The sequence below is a fragment of the Tachysurus fulvidraco genome, chromosome 16 (assembly GCF_022655615.1).
Source record: "Tachysurus fulvidraco isolate hzauxx_2018 chromosome 16, HZAU_PFXX_2.0, whole genome shotgun sequence".
Lineage (NCBI taxonomy): Eukaryota > Metazoa > Chordata > Actinopteri > Siluriformes > Bagridae > Tachysurus > Tachysurus fulvidraco.
The window spans coordinates 11,288,035-11,305,630 of NC_062533.1; the positions used below are offsets into that span (position 1 = coordinate 11,288,035).

The 17,596-nt window shown below is 39.7% G+C and overlaps 1 protein-coding gene across 14 annotated transcripts in view; it reads left to right on the plus strand.

Moving 5' to 3' along the window:
* Positions 1–17,596, plus strand: part of nhsl1b (NHS-like 1b) — an 86,944-nt gene that overhangs the window by 60,784 nt on the left and 8,564 nt on the right. For 6 of the 14 annotated variants that reach the window (XM_047801680.1, XM_027166345.2, XM_047801678.1 and 3 more), the window contains exons 2-5: positions 10,683–10,835; positions 12,832–12,962; positions 14,447–14,633; positions 16,101–16,232. In XM_047801680.1, coding sequence (XP_047657636.1) covers positions 10,683–10,835; positions 12,832–12,962; positions 14,447–14,633; positions 16,101–16,232 — 603 coding nt within the window. Of the gene's footprint in view, positions 1–7,627; positions 7,752–10,328; positions 10,408–10,682; positions 10,836–10,953; positions 11,357–12,831; positions 12,963–14,446; positions 14,634–16,100; positions 16,233–17,226; positions 17,417–17,596 lie in introns of those variants that run through there. The other 8 variants (XM_027166348.2, XM_027166357.2, XM_027166349.2 and 5 more) reach the window with 6 other exon arrangements.

A 17,596-nucleotide genomic window follows, 5' to 3' on the forward strand; every position in this document is an offset into this window, starting at 1 on the left:
TAATTCACCCTCCTCTCATCTCATCTAATGCAGTGTAGAGCCTCAGTGCTCATCCTACACAGCTGACTCTCAGAAATATGATCATCTAAGACATATTCATAGCTATAGAACATTTATTTATTTTTCAGCTGTTCAGGGTCGCAACAGCGGAGCACGTGGTTTTACACCGGATGCCCTACCTGACGCAACCCTCCCATTTTTACCTGGGCTTGGGACCAGCACTGAGAGTCAACACTTCGGGGGCAGGGTTAGCCGGGGCAATGAGCGTGCGAGATCCTGCCGCTGGACCACCTAGGGGCAGTTGTAGCTATAGAAAATTACTTGGGGTAAATTATAGTAAGGCGGTGCTTTCTGGGTTTGGGTTAATAGATATGAATGTTTCTGGTTAGTGAAGTTTTCACACTAATTATCAGTCTCAGTATAAAGACTAGCCAACTCTTCATATTTGCCCTTGGGACTTATGAAATAATCATTCTTTGGAATCTAGGCTAGGAGATATACACAATGCTAAAAATGCTCTGTCAAGATGCATGTTATCTCTTGCTGTTATTCACATGCTGTGTTGATGTATGGAGGTTGTGTGTCTTTTTGGCTTAGACTGTCTTTTTGGTTTCCAGTTTAATAAATATAAGAAACCTCATCAGAGTAGGTTAGAGTCAAGCACTAAAAGTTCTACTGGTCATGATAGCTCAAACCTGGATTTAAAGTAAGATGTGAAGAGTGTTGTAAACAGTTGGTGTTATTTATATTTGTACGGCAAATTCCCCACAAGAATCTACATGATTCGTAACGATTCAGCTGTTAAACCAAAGAATCTGGTAGTGTTTTGACGGAAATAGACACAAACTGCTCTCACTCACACACACGCAGGCCCTGAATTCTTCCAAACACTAAAGAAACTAAGCTGAGGATTTAACCTCCTTAGTTACTCCACACCATGACTCCAGTGACGGGGGATACATTACCAGTTGCCCAGGTCGTTTGTAAAGGAGCATTTTGGTTATTACATGGTCATTAGATTTGTGTCATTACATGGTCATTAGATTTGTGAGGGCCACTACTGTTATTTTATAGTTGATTGTAATTCCTATTAACAAAAGAACACTGATTCTATTAGAACTGCCTTTCACACATATTTACAAGAACCAGCATGACTTTAGGATGAGCAACTTGTTACGTTTTGACATAATTCTGTGTTGTGTGTGTGAGAGCACGTGTGTGTGTGTGTGTGTGTGTGTGTGTGTGTGTGAGTGTGTGTGTGTGTGTGTGAGAGTGCACATACACGATTCTAAACTCAATTTTTAAATGAATGCCATAAGAATTCCACAGTGCAGGTGCTCTTTCTCTGTTCTTTTGTTCTCTTTTCCTCTCTTCCCCAAAGCCTTTCTCTCTTTGTTTTTCTCACAGGTGTGGCACTTTCGGTGATTAAAGTCACTTCAAAGTGACTTTGCTTTTTCCTCTTCTGATATCCTCCCCCCCACCTCGCTTTTAACGCCACACCTTCATCCTGATTGTGCCATAAGTACATATACATATATATGGCTGTTTCTTTGCTATACTTGTTTCCACAACACATGGTGTGTTTTGCTGGTGCCTATAGGTTCCTGCTCCTCTGCATGGTGGACAAGTCATGCTCATCTGAGATGCATGTTCTCAGGATTCCCACTCTTCCCCATGAATGCCTTCACAGGGAGGCCCAGGCCTTTTATTCTGCCCAGAGCTATTGTCATTCACACACACACACACACACACACACACACACACACACACACACACACACACACACACACACACACACACACACACACACACACACTGCAGCAGATGCTGAAAATACTCACAGGACAAGATTCTTAAAATACAAGTTCACCCACAGCTTTTTCAGCTAGTTTATGTTTGCATTCCCATGCTTTCATGTATTTTAAGCCACATTCACTCTCACTTTCTTCTTCAGAACACGAAACACACTTCATCTGCCGACAGGTTTCAGCATCATCAAAACGCAAGAATGAAGAGTAAATTCATTGAAATTCATTTGATAGTACACAACTTGCTTTTTTCTTTTTTAATTCTTATGCATTTTCTCTTTCTCTCTCTCTCTGTCTCACTCTGTCTGTCTTTCCTTCTCTCTCTCTCTCTCTCTCTATCTGTCTGTCTGTTTGTCTGTCTCTCTCTCTGTCTCACTCTCTGTCTGTCTTTCCTTCTCTCTCTCTCTCTGTCTGTCTGTCTGTCTGTCTCTCCCTCTCTCTCTGGTCTTCACTCTGATGGTTGCTGTGATTCTTACATTCTTACAAAGAAACAAGTCAGTCGTGAACATGGACCTGACGTGAGCTTTAAGAAACAGGCAACAAATGAATGAAAAGAGGAAAGAGATACGAGGAGGAGTTTGCCAGGGTGACCTCCTGTTTACATTCTTAGGGTGTGTTGGAGAGGTGGCTGGGTGTTGCTTTAGCTGTCGCTTGTGTTCACTCATGTAAATCTGTGTCAAAGCTACATGGGAAAGCAGCCCTATGGTCAAGTCATTAGGACACAGTTTGAAGACATGAACATAGTCTGTGCCTCTCGTTCAGCAGAGTTATATCAACAACATGATCTGTGCTGTAGTATGTGGCTTAGTTAATAACAGAACGCCAGGTAGTAGAGCAAATCATCATTCTAAATAACTGTAAAAACTGGGATTATTTCACATACTAAATATACTATATATACTAAAGACATACTAAAAATCTCCATTATTTTAAGTCTTTTTCATTCAATTCAATGTATTTGTATAGTGCTTGTCTCAAAGCAGCTCCCAAAACAGAAGAGAATATATAATATATATATATATATATATATATATATATATATATATATATATATATATATATATATATATATATATATGAAGAAGAAAAGTAAACATAAAAATAAAAATGAATATATACAATTAAAGTTAATTAAAATTAATTTAAAGAATATTAACTTAAAATTTCCAAATTTGTCTTTATTAATCTGTAAAAAAAAAAAAAAAAGTACACACATTTTATTTGTGTCCTAAAAAATGTGTGTAAAGTACACACATTTTATTTCAAACCATTAAACCAATTAGATTTGATAATTGAAGTGTAATGCTAGAATATCTGAGTAGGTATATGGTGAAAGAGCTAGCCATTTAAATAACAGCTAGTAAAGTAGCTGGCGTTTGCCTGAGAGAAAATTAAATGGGAATTATCAGACCCTTATCGCAAAATAAATAAATATTATCTCAAAATAAACCAGAACTAACTTTTGTTCATCACATATCATTTTCTTTTGCTTGAAATAAAAAGTTGAGCTCCTGAGTACTGCTGAAAGATAATGCTACATACAGAGAGAATGATGCAACAGAAACATGTAGAGATTGAGCGTGATACAACAACCAGTCCAGCACAATGAGCCCTGCTCTCTAGATGTGATGGATGGCATAGTCTTTCTCCCTATGTGTCACTTGTTTTAGCAAACCTTCTCTGTCCTGTTGGTTTTACAGTGAAATAACACAAGCACCTGTTCTTAAACCATCTCTGCTATCACACGTGCACATGTTAATGTTTCTGTCACTGCTGCATGAGGACAGCAGTGCTACTGACTAGGAACAAACGTCAAAGCAAAAAAAAAAAAAAAACGAAACATAAATATAAGAAATCATAAATCAGTGAGTGAGGGAAGAGCAGAGTGAAAGAACAGCAAGGCGTAGAGGAGGAAGTAAAAGAGTAAAAGTCTCTTCACACAGACGCTGTGCTGGAGCTTGTTGGAAACCAGCAAACCTTTTTACAGTAATCATGTCTATGTACTATGAGAGTAGAACCACTTCATAGTATTTAAGCATTTTCTAATACACAGCTTAATATAATTACTACTGTGTAGTATGGGTGGGCGGAATGACCAAAAATCTGTTTCAAGAATTAGTTATTTTATTTCACGGTAGCGGTATATATCACTGAAGATATAATAATTACTGAATAAATAATGAATAATAATTTTTCAGGTCAATCAACAAAAGGAACGTGCTTAATATATTAAATACCACTTTAACACTTTAAAAATAAAGAACAAGCTTTCTCGTCTTGTTTTATTAATTTTTCTTTTATTTAGCATTAGTAGTGAACGAGACTCTCAACTTTTAGATCAACGTCACGGTTGACGGAACTGTTGGCTTTCGTTGTATTCTTTGACATGCTTCATTTTTAACTGATAAAACAAGTTCCTCGTGCTAGCATGGCTAACGGTTACATTCGTGTGACACAGTTTGCAAATCACATTTGTCTGCTTTTTGTCAGCCTTTGTAAACCCGAACCACGTCCATACCAATGATGTCGAGCCTCGTTTCACAACAAGTTCCTCCTCCTGCTCGGGATTGGTTTGTGGGATTTCTTTATCAGCATACATGTCTTGCTCCATGTTTTTCTTCTTATCTACGCTTATGTGCCGCTTCTCAATCGTTCTCAGATTCAGGCGTGCTACACGTGAGGTTAACCACGCCCACTAATTTAAATTTCACGGTATGCACGGAATAGAAAAACCTGTAACGGTAGACATTTTATTCCGCGGAAACGGAATATACCGTCATACCGCCCAGCCCTACTGTGAAGGGACATTAGAAATATTCGGTATTGATTTGGATAACAATTTGAACGGAAACGGTCACAAAGCAGCTTTACAGAAATCTGGATCTAACTTTTACATTTTAATTAATTGCTAATATCTTATTCACACATTATTATTATTATTATTATTATTATTATTATTATTTTATAATAATAATAATAAAATTATTTGTATTAATTATTTTATTTATTTATTTATTTATTATGAGTCTCTCCTAAGCTAAATAAAGTTTATATTTATCCTATTTGACAGAAGTTCTTATCCTGAGTGACCTACAGAAGAGTATCAGAAAATACACCTGATTCTGGTTCACTACGTCACACACTAACAAAATCATCAGTCTAAAAACTCAACCCAAAAGAGGTGGGTCATTAAGCATTGTTAAAATCAGTGATACAGCTGTTTGGACAAGGGGGCAGTTCATTCCACCACCCAGGTGCCCGAACTGAGAAGAGTCCTGATGCCTGCCTTCACTGTACCCTGAGAGACGGTGTGATCAGTCGAGCAGTGCTAGAGGATTCTCACAACCAGACTGTTTTAGGATCAGAACCGGAAGCAGCTTTTATTTTTCATGTTGTGGGATCAGAAGGTTCTGAATCGATGTGTCAGTGTTGGCAGGTTATTGATGAGCAGTAAAAATAGAGGTTTGTGTGTCCATGTGAAGCTTTTGTTAAGAATTTCTGATTCATTAAACGCGATGTAACGATACGAGCAAAATAACGTCTCTATGTGACTTTCTGCTTGCCAACAGATTTCCAGTACAGTATATGTTTAAGGCACATATTGTATATGTATAAAAACATAACAATCAATGGCTTTATGAACCTTCTAGTGACTGCAAACTCAGTATGCCTCACTTATGTCTGACTTTGTCTGCTCCTGGACACACACACACAAACACACACGGAGGCAGGAAGGCTTACAGGAGGGCTTACATATACTGTAAACACACAATAATCATGTGTCTAATCCTCCAGTTTGATGTTGGCCATGTTGGTGTGAGCAAAAAACAATAGCGTGTTAATTACAGTACCCTGTGCCCGAGCCAACGAATAGTGTACACGTGCCAGATATCAGGAAACACACACCAATTAGCCACAATCAGATGGAGATTCAAATGGAGAATACAAATCAATTCATTCCCACTTCAGTTAAAACACATTCAATAGAATAATACAACTACTTTTAAGTTCAGTAGGTAACTAATATTAATATTATTTTAATTCATAATTTTGCTACAATTAATCCAGAATAATCATAAATAGAGACAAACCAACACTGGCAGTACTGCATGATTTTAAGTTTTAATAAAAACAGGGAGATCCGAGCCTGCGATCAAGCAAGGACGTGTTCAGTACAGAGTTAAAAGTGTCTCTGTTTCCATTTGGTGTTGAGATGAAAGCCCACGCAGACACTCTCACCCACTGACACACTTCCCTCCACATTACCTCCATGCACTTGTTACACACCAGTCAAGTAAAGAAGCCTTGTTTTTACCGAGTCCAAAGCCATCAAGGCAGACATTGGCTGTGTGTGTGTGTGTGTGTGTGTGTGAGTATGTGTGTATCGGTGTTGTGTTGGGGGAAGGGTGTCCTGAATGTTGGCTCTAATTCAACCATCATTTGCAGCTCCATTCAGCTCCAGATTGAGGCTCCGATCGACTCCTCCTGCCATTCACATCCTCCTGCACTCCCAACCCCCTCCAGCCTGCTACTTCCCAATCAAAAGAAACAGGGTCACCATGAATGTCTGCATTATTCAGGGGGTGTTTTAGTGTGTGTGTGTGTGTGTGTGTGTGTGTGTGTGTGTGTGTGTGTGTGTGTGTGTGTGTGTGCGTGTGCGTGTGCGTGTGTGTGTGTGTGTGCGTGTGTGTACGTGTGTGTGCATGATAGGCAGGATATAATATATATTATATCAGAGGTTTGGTGGCCATGTGCTAACACAGCAAGCCAGTTTATCAGTAGGAAAACCTCACCGTCTGTCATTAAGCAAAGCCTACATGTGCCAAAACATGCACATTTGTCTTACTATCCATCTGAGAACCTTCCATTGACATGATTATTTATTTAACTGATGAATGCCGTGCTTACATCCGAGTCTAACTATAATCTCAGTAAAACTAAAGGGAATGTTCTGGCTTTTTTTACTTTAAAAAATATATAATATAATTTAAAAAAAACAAAAAAAAAAACGCTTTCCTTGTGGGCACCAGCCAAGTGTCTCCACAAGGATCGTGGACTTTTCACTAAGCTTTATTTACCTCAGCATGTTGAATATGAATCATGAATTAGAGCTAAAGAGAGAACAAGCATTCATAATCACAGACATGAATCCCAGAGGACAGAAATTAGAAAAGATTATTTCCCATTCAGTGTTAAGTAAGCAGTGTTAAGTAAGCAGTATCCAGGAATCTATTCCAGGATATTCTATTCATTATATATATATCACTTTAAAGAGTGTAACATAACACCGTTGTAGAGCCTACGTAGTTGTTGTGCACTACACAGTGTCTGTTGTTAATGTATGCTTTATATTGAATAGCCGGTAAAGCTAACGTTATAAACTGTGTAAAGATAACACGTATGAGTGCTGATAAATTTCTGAAAATCATATTGGCTTTACAACTGTAACTGAAAGGGAGGATGTAACACACACAACACACACACACATCAGTAGAGAGAGTTCCTTGGTTACCAAAGCATAGATGAAAAGAAGAACCCTGATCCCCCAGGGTGTGTGTGTGGAAGGGAGGTAGTAGTGTTTCCCAGGGTTGGGCTGTGTGTGTGTGTGTGTGTGTGTGTGTGTGTGTGTGTGTGTGTGTGTGTGTGTGTGTGTGTGTGTGTGTGTGTGTGTGTGTGTGTGTGTGTGTGTGTGTGTGTGTGTTGGTAGGAGGGGCTGGGGATGTGCCTGTGGACTGTGATGTGATGGAGAGTAGTAGACACAGTTCTGAGGGAGATGAACGAGGCAGCGTCGCTCGTCTGGCTCTCCTGATAACTAGGAAGCTGTGGCAATTACACACACACACACACACACACACACACACACACACACACACACACACACTGAAATAATGGTGTTCATCGGGACTTCGCTCAAGTCTATAATCAAATACTTCAAAAGGAAGGGTAAGGTGCTACTTGTCATTTATTATTAATCACTTGATCACATTTGATATGACGTGTGTGTGTGTGTGTGTGTGTGTGTGTGTGTGTGTGTGTGTGTGTGTGTGTGTGTCTTCTCCAGCATAGCATTCAATGACTGTCAACAGCATCTGTAGTTCCCCAAAGCAGTGTGTTTACAGTTATATAGTAAAACAACAGAGTAGTAATATAGAAATAAATACCACAAGACACATTTTTGAAAATAACTTTTCTTTCACGTGATCTTCTACAACACTTTGGAACTATGTTGGGTTTCACAGTTAGAGTTTTGGTTGCTGATTGGATGATATGACTGTTTTTATTTTATTTTGTTTAAATACTTTTTGACAGTGTTTTTGCAACTGCAGTTTGTTCACGCAACTCAATAGAACATCTCCAAAGTATGGTGATGGTCATTTTTCTACAGTATTATATGTCTGTGAGCAGATGTTAAGTATCTGGTGCACGTGGCTTTTATGCTGAGATAAAGCCACTCTACTTAAAAAATAAATAAATAAATAAAAGAAAATAAATCAAGAGAAAATCAAGAAAAACTAATTCTATTGCCTCTGGTTTGTGTCTATCAATAATTTGCCTGCTAGATTCAGTGGTGTGTGTGTGTGTGTGTGTGTGTGTGTGTGTGTGTGTGTGTGTGTGTGTGTGTGTGTGTGTGTGTGTGTGTGACAGAGAGAGAGAGAGTGCTCAGGAGGATTATCAGGCCTCTGAATGGACTCTGGGAGCTCTGAGCTCAGACTGATGTGGAGATTGATGTTTAGGACAATGCAGGTTTTGTGTGCTGCTGTGGCGGCCCGCTCTCCTTTCAGCGCCTGCACTCGGCTCACATTTGTGGGTTTACTATTTTTGCAAGGACTTTCTGCTGACTTGTGTTTTTCTCTACATGCAAAACTTACACCAAAGCTCAGAAAGCATCATGAAATCTTTTGAGTTTATGAAGGCCACCTCAATGCCCTCATACTCTCAAAAACTGGATGCTTTGATCTCTATTAGAGCTAATTTGTAGCTAACTATTAGAGCTTCTTGTACACACACACACACACACACACCCACACCCACACACATACACAAACAGGCACATGCATGTTCCTCACCCAGTCCCGACTGCGCTTAGGCAGATGCTTTGATATTTATTTTTTGGGAATATCAAAAGGCTTATGATGTTCTTTGAAACTCATTCTTTCCCAGAACAGGTTGGTGTGTGTGTGTGTGTGTGTGTGTGTGTGTGTGTGTGTGTGTGTGTGTGTGTGTGTGTGTGTGTGTGTGTGTGTGCGCGCACTTATCCGCACTTTTCCTGGGTGCACTTATTAGAACCTGTGTGGGTTTGTTGGTTCTTTGAAAAGCGCTCTCTCTCTCTCTCTCTCTCTCTCTCTCTCTCTCTCTCTCTCTCTCTCTCTCTCTCTCTCTCTCTCTCTCTCTCTCTCTCTCTCTTTCTGTGTGTGTGTGTGTGGTCATGCAGTGTGATGACAGAACCAGCTGCTCTTGATAATTGTCTTGTTTAGCTGTTCACACATTTAGCTGACCACTCCAAACACACACACACACACACACACACACTGTTATTTGCAGGACTACATGGAGCCTGAGTTTGTAGTATTAAAGATAGATGCAAATAATTCAGAAGCTACTGAAGATTTATTTACTACACTGGATTTAAGGATTTATTGTCACCTGATCTTGTGTGTGTGTGTGTGTGTGTGTGTCTTCTCAACAACAAATCTCCCTGTTTCACATAAATCTGTGAATTAAAAAATAATCTGATCATATTCTAATATCCTTTACTTTAACTCCCAGATAAGCTACATTTTATTTGTGGTGTTGTAGAGTATTGTAGAGTTGCTGACCAAAACCTCCTGAGTAAACAATCTCTGCTTGTAACGACGCCATTTTCAAAAGTTCCAAGTGGTTTAGTAAGTCCCTTGTTTTAGAAGACACTTACGAATGTAGGTATTTATAAAGCACTACAATTGAAATGTACCTTCATGGCGAAGACGTTAAACTAATCTGACTTGTACGCTCGGCTGACAGCTGTGATACCTCATATGGCTTTTGCTTTGCTTTCTATGCTCATTTTGACGTGCTCTGGTCTGCCACGGCTGCTGGATCATTCCACTAAACTGCAAACAGGTTTGTAGTAGCTACTGACCAGCAGTGAGAATTGATGTTTAGTGGCTGCTCACATAGTGCCTGTTTTAACAGCTTTCCTGTGTACTGTAAATGAGCTCAATTATCAACTGCATGGCACTCACTCAGTGCAGGAGTCTGACCGCTGTCTTACACAACGCCTATTTGGATTTTTAACGGCCGGGTCGCACCTGTGATCCCCCACAGAAACCACAAACCTCCTCCTGTTTACTGAACGCCCTTTTCCTCTCTCACTCACCCGACCACTTGCGTTTCTGCCTCCTCCGCGTGTGCATATCTTAACAGTAGGGTTCTTCCCTGAAACATTTGCCCCCAGCTGCTCTTAATAGCCCATTTGCAGCTTTAACACACTTCCCTGTGCTTAGAAACCACAGGACAAGTCATTCAGGATCTCCTCCTCAAAAGGCGTGTTGTTGCATGAAACCAACAGGGAAAGTGGGTTTTACAGCAAACTGTCATGCTGAGTTCACAGATGGACAATGTGAGCAGCATTTGGTGGCATTTTTTTTTTGTTTGTTTTTTTTTTGGATTTTCACTTGTCGTAGCTTGAGTTTTGTTATGTGTAGTGCTGTCAATGTATTTTGTTGTATTGGCATATCTATAGAGATTGTAGATTTGGACACCTGTAGCTGCTTTTGCTATTGCTGAATGAACCAAATTATGTTATGGGTGATGATAAACATTAACGTCATTGATATCTTTTCAAAGGTCTTTTCATTTTTGTCTTCTAACCATTACAATGTGATTGGTCCACAGCTGTGTCAAATCTGGATGAGGAGAGCAAGTGGACAGTTCATTACACAGCACCATGGCACCAGCAAGAAAATGTGTTCCTGCCCTCATCCAGACCTGCCTGTGTGGAAGAGCTGCACCGGCAAGCTAAAGTCAACCTCAAAACAGCGCTCAGAGGTGAGATTCCAACACCAGAGCTTCTCAAAGCTCCTTTAGCTAAACCATAGAGCAATTGTTTTTCAGAATTAACCTGCTCTGTTCCAGATTGAAGGCTGTACAAATTTACAGCTCAAAAGAAATGATATAGAAGCCTGAATGTCAAAATTAAAATTTTTTATAAAATATGTGACATGGTACAGCAGGTAGTTTATTTATCTTGCAGCCCCGGGGCTGTCTGTGAGGAATTCTGCTTGTTTACTTCGTATGCACTGTACTTCTGGGTCCTTTAGTCTTGTCCTACCTATAAAAACCTGCTGGTAGGCCTAGAAAATCTATACTGCCCCTAGGTGGGTGGGTGTGGCTGTGGCTGTGGCTGTGTGTGTGTGTGCACGTGCAGGATCAAGCACTGAACTGGTGTCCAGAATTCCTGCCTAGTGCCCAGTGATCCTGAGATATATTCTGGACACACTTACACACTGCATCTGAGATCTGACGTCAGCTCAAGTGATCTGTTAGGAGAGAACTTGATTAGGGATGAGGTAAGCTCGATCTGATCCTGAGTCAGTACTGGTAACACGAGCCGACAGACTTTTAGTGAGCAGCATGACAGCTGGTCAGTGAGCTGGCTGATTAATTGTACAGTAACAGGTGTAGAAGTGAACTGACAGAGAAGTGACAGAGAGAGAGAGAAGAAATAAAGTGCTAAAGAGAGAGATCAATCCTAGGTTCAGATGATGGAAAAGAAAGATTTTGGGGTGTGTGTGCATGTGTGTGTTCACAAGAAGAAAAAAAAAGGTTGTGTGTATCAAAAGAGGGAGTGGTCTCCTGAGTGGAGGGAGTTTGCGTGTCAGATGACCTGGTTGGGCATCTTACGTCTGTTCTATTTTTACCTTCTCATGTTGCTTCTCCCAAGCTCTAGTCTCTTTATTATTTTGATCACACACACACACACACACACACACACACACACACACACACACACACACTTTTTTCTGTGTTGCTGGTTACTTTGATCACAGCACTTTGTTATATTGCCCTGTTTCTTCATGTTCTTTTAGAGCTTAAGGCAGTTTTACATCTATGGCTCAGTAAGTAAGCAGGAAACGTTAATAAGTTTGGTATTGTGAAGATCGGCACAACCCATGAGGACAGGTAACCCCCCAGTCACAGGGGTTTCACGGACACTCGCCATCCTACCGTCACTCTGATTAGCAGATAAACTACCACAGTGTTATGGTGGAATAATACATTGCATTACAGTGGAATGGAGAGAACACTGCTAACATTAACAGCCTGTTATCACCAGCAACACCTATTAATTCCTCTCGGGATGATGTTCATTTTGGCTGCTGAGCATGTTAACACATGCAAGACACGTCAATGGAATGTTTTGTTGAGAAAGAGAGAGTCTGTTATGTGTAAACTGCTTAATGTGGTTTAAAAAAAGCTTTATTGTAAGAAGGGACTGAAGCTGTGATCTGTCTTGATACCAAAGGGATGTTGGGTTGCCATCTGTAGCAAGCGGCATGAAACTGAGACACACTCTAGACCTCCTCACACCCATCCACGCAAACAGGCTCACAGGCGTAGACGTGAGACATTCCACACAACACGTGTACATATTTTATGTGTTCTTTTATATTCTTATTCAAATACAAATGTTCTTTTATTTTCTTATTGAGAATATATATTGTATTCTTTATTTTCTGAACTCCTCAAGAAGTGCTGTTGTATTTTTTCCACTAGAGGGAGCTCACTGAATACTTTCCCATTCATGCCTGACATTTCAGGTTGCCTTACCGTAAATGACTCAACGTGTATCCGTAGTAGTTTATATTTATACTTGTAGTGTTTGGCAGATGCTTTATTCCAGAGGAACTTAGATTTATCAAATTTTTACAACTGAGCAGTTCAGAGTTAAGGTCCTTGCTCAAGGACTCAGCAGCAACAGCTTTACTATACACTAAGCTTTAACTGAAATATCTTTGTTTTTGTTGTGTTGTGTGTATTGCAGATTGTGATAAGCTGAGGAAGGATGGCTTCCGGAGTTCCCAATACTACTCCCAGGGCCCCAAGTTCTCAGGCTCCGCCCGCTCCCGCAACAGCCAACTGGAGGATGAGGATGAGGAAGATGTTGATGATCAGGTGAGACATTGTGGCTCATGCAAACACCATCAGCTCTAAGCATCATGAGACTGAATAATCACAGTCAATTTCGAAAGTGGAGGTCAGGAAAAGCTTAAGTGACAGGCATGGGAATGTTTGAAACTGTTGTAGTATGGCTAAGACCCCAATTCATCTACTAAAAAGTGTGTTTAAAGTGTTTAAACACTTGTGAAATAATCTTGGAGGAACAAGGTTAGTGAACCTGACAATCGTTTTTCACCACAACATTAATTTTTTGTCTAAAGTGTGACGGAGGTGGCTGCACATGAAGGTTGTCTCGTTTCCTTCATGCACTCCATACATTCCTCTGTTTTCTCTCTCTCGCTTTGTGCTTTATTAGTGTTGGCAGCCATGTGTTGCTGCATTGTGAGGGCTGGGCCTCTGGAGACACACCACACCTGTTACTCTCAGCGGAGGAAGTGCATTAGTTTTATTTACTGACAACTTAATGAGTAGCTAACAAGAAATTTCTTGTGTATGTTAATGAAATCTATTCGAAAACCTGGTTTGATTATTAGCCTGTTTTGAGAGACTATCAGGGAAAAGCCAAAAGAAGAAGAAGATCAGTTGTTTATTGTACATAATTCCTCTCACTGTTCTTCATGCACTGTTTCATATACAAATCCAAATACCTCCATAGACTTTATATCTGTATCCTCTGTCCGGCCTTCGATATGCCACCCTGTGATTGTGCTGAAGTCCTGTGACTGCTCTATCTCTTATACATACTTATTTTTAATCATTTAATTGCTCTTTGCCTCACTGTGGTCATATCTGAATTTCTGGGGGTTTTTTGTACCTCTGACTTACTCATGCTTCCTTCATCATTTATTTATTCTATCCCTCTATAGTGAGTGGCTTTGCTAAGTGAAGTTTATTGCGTCTCTTAAATAAAGTCTATAGGTGTTTGTGCTCAAAAATGACAGGTCAGACCGAACTGCATTTTGATTTCATTCTCACCGTCACATATTGCCAGAGATTTACAAGCACAGCGTTCTTGTAGTTTACGTTGTTGTGGAGGATTTAAGGTGCCACTGTGAGTGTAAGATTCCATCTGCGGCAGCTTTACTCATCGTTGTTAGCTGTGCTCTGATTTAGGATTTACAATGCTGGAATAGTTTTTCTGCCTGTGTGAATCACACACTTTCCCCTTGTTTCCTCTTCTTTATGTGTGTGCGTGTACGGGTGTGTGTATATATGTTTTCACGAACTTGTCTGTGTTCGTGTGTTCAATTGGCCGTGAAACTGCTCTGTGTACTCATAGACCTTTAAAAGGTCAGGAGCACCATAAAGTGCCTCAGGTTGGCAGCGATTAAAAGAGGAAAATGCCATCCAGGAGCCATCTACTGCTTATTCCTTCAGTTTCCATTATATAGTTTATCTCTATTAGCTTTTCAGGTGTGCCTCATTTAGTCTGAAACCTTTCACCTAACTCTAACCTCTTCCTTTTACCTTTCTTCCAGTCGATTTCCTCCTCTGCAGAAGAGGACAAAATCTCCAGCACAATGAAGGCACACACTGCACTAAAGTCTGAGGGGGCTGAGGTGGATGGGCAGGAGTCATGCTTCACACCCTTACCCACACCAGAGGAAAAGATGAGACAAGAAGCTCAGGCCATTCTGACTGACATTGTCCCCATCAATGTTACAGGTAAAAACGACACTCTGATATCTGTAAAATGGAGACGTCAATATTTACCGTTGTGGCCTTGGCTGAAATCAATTTCTATAATATCAGATGGTGAGGTGTGGTAAAGGATCAAACCACAGAGTATTTGATCTTCTTTTCTAGAAAAATATATCTTACTAATAAAGATAAGATCATTTCACACTTATCACTATTGTGTGTGTTGCCACAACAGTTGGGTTGTATATCTGCATGCACTAACATAATAACACCTGAATATCTTGGTAATATATGGAGTCTTTACATCATTTTCTCTGTCTCCCTGTTTACCACACTGACCTTCTCCATACAGGTTTAAATGAGCACTCATTCTCTTCCTGAGCTCTAGAATGAGATTAAAGATGAAGTATTAATCCATCCATGTACACATCACATTCATGTACACACACATGCAGAGTTGCTGGATGTCTAAACCACACGAAAATGCTGCAGTGTTCTCTGGCTCAGTCTATCAGCAGTGCAGACAAAGTGCTGCATCTAAAATACTTCAGTGATTAATTGAAAAGGTCACAACAGAGAGATGAAAAACATTTGAAAAACCTCAGAGGTTACATCTGCGGAAAGTGGCGCATGATGTCACAGTCTCAGCCATAACAGTTATAATAACAGTAGCATTATACATTAAATTGTTTTAAGACAACAAATGAAATGTCTGTGAGTCAACACATCTGTGCTGAATCACAATATGATGTAGACCTGTATAATTAATTCCATCATTAGACAAATCAATGAAATCAGTAAAGTGCTCTGCATCTTTAAACTACTAATCAATTGGTGGTATCCTGCTCATAGGCAGAACTTTAAGGCCTGGAATCCTGACATAGAAAAAAAAATTTTGAGGAAAAGCTTGTTTTTGTTTGTTTGTTTTTTTTTTATTCTTTGAGGGTCGCTTTATGTACAAGTGCACAGCAATGACCATGACTATTTTATTCACACATTTCGCAATCTCAGAAATGTCCAGAAATTTAACATTGGTAGAACAAGTGGTATAGTTTCAGAAGCATTCATTAGGAAATCCCATACATTTGTCCAAAGCTCTATATTATTATAGTTATAGTTAATATTAAAAGTATCATAATTTTTATTATTATTATTATCATATTAATATAAATTTTTTTACTGTTATTTCTTTGAAAAAAAGGTAAAATAAGCAAATTTAATGAGCCAAATTATTTTACTTGTTTGCCCAGAAGTGTCATTTCAAGAAAGGCCTCTTCTCTCGCAATGGAGTCTTGCATTGTGGTTCCTCATTACAGTTTTAAGGTTTTAAATCAGTTTAGCTTCAAAATTTATATTCCATTCCATATTTAAATTGTCTTGTGCATTGTGTGTGTTCTTTTATGCATATGCGTATACTCTGCATGAAAAATGCATGCTCGTCATTAACTGCCTGTCTACTCTCCACACCTTCCCTCCTCACCTGGTCTCCAGGGGAGACGTTTGACCGTCAGGCCATTGTCCGTCGCTCGCTGATAAACACAGACACTCTGGCCCGTCGGCCCAAGAAAGTCAAACGGAGAAAGACTATATCAGGTTTGCCTGACAACATTCAGCAGGAACTAGGTATGGTAAGGCTCTGCCAGTTTCCACCGTGCTGCTCCTGCCTTGCCTGCCATCATCTAGACTTCATGCTGTAGTATAGCGACCAGTGTCGAATGCTTGCTAGTCCTTCATAATCTTTGCCAATTTGCAATCTTTTTGGTTCTGTACTTTTTGTTCTGTTTTAGAACAATCAAATCAGAGTCTGATTTGAGCATCCACCCTCTTTTCCCAGTCCAGCTCCATGTAATACTATTTACATGACATCCCCATCACATGCAAGCAGCTTCTAGTGCTTTGCTTCATTGCTTTTATATTTTCCATTTATACAGTCCGAATTCTTCATTAAACATTTGTGTTTATTTGCAACATGCAATACATGTGTCTTTGCTCCTGGTTCCCTGTTTTTCCTGTTAGATAGTTAGAGCATTCAGCACCTGCTTTCATCTCTAATCTGTTTTTTGTCTAATGGATCATTGCCCTTGGTTTCATGAAAACCTGTCTTGTGGATGTGTATTTGAGTACTGATATGTGGTTATAGTTTAGATTCATCTATAGGCTTTGAACATGTTGCAAAAAGAAAGTCTCCAGGAAGTTTCACCTGCAGGGGCACACACAGATTTGTATAAAAACATTGAATTGTTTCGGTTTTTATCACCTCTTCTTTCCATGTGCATGCTGGTTTCTGCATTGAAAACTTTAAGCCCCTGTAATTCTTTGTGTTCATGTACTCTGCTATGGGCATCTGCTTTAACCATCCTAATCTTTGGGCAGAAGGGTGTGGGTATAGCAATGTCCTGGTCCTGGTTTATTCCAATTCCAGTGTTTATTTATGCTGTGCCATACATCTACATATAAAAGATGATGGAACAACAATGTTGAAGCAATTGCTGGGCGTGGTGTCTCAACGATTGTGTCCCAATGTTATATATGTGTGTGAGAGAGAGAGAGAGAGAGAGAGAGAGAGAGAGAGAGAGAGAGAGAGAGAGAACATGTATCCTTATATTGTTATTGTCCAAGCTAAATGTATAGTGTTATTTATGTCTATAGTTTTTAGAGTCACAAACAGCTGGAACCAAATTCCTTGTGTGTGTCGACACACTTGGGCAATAAAACTGATTCTGATTCTAATTTAATTGTCTAATCTAATTGTCATATTCTTGGTTCTAGGCAAATGCAAATTCACTCTTGCGCTCTCAGGACTTATGGTACTCTACCGCTAGGCTATCACTTATAATCAATGTTTCCAGATATTAACATGTCAGATGTGGGTGCAGCTAATCAAATGAATTAGTGCTCTTAATAGACAAACTTCTGTCTGATTGACAGCAGATGTCAGGAAAGGGCAAGGAAGGGGAGAGGGAGCAGCTTTCGCAATGCTCATGAAT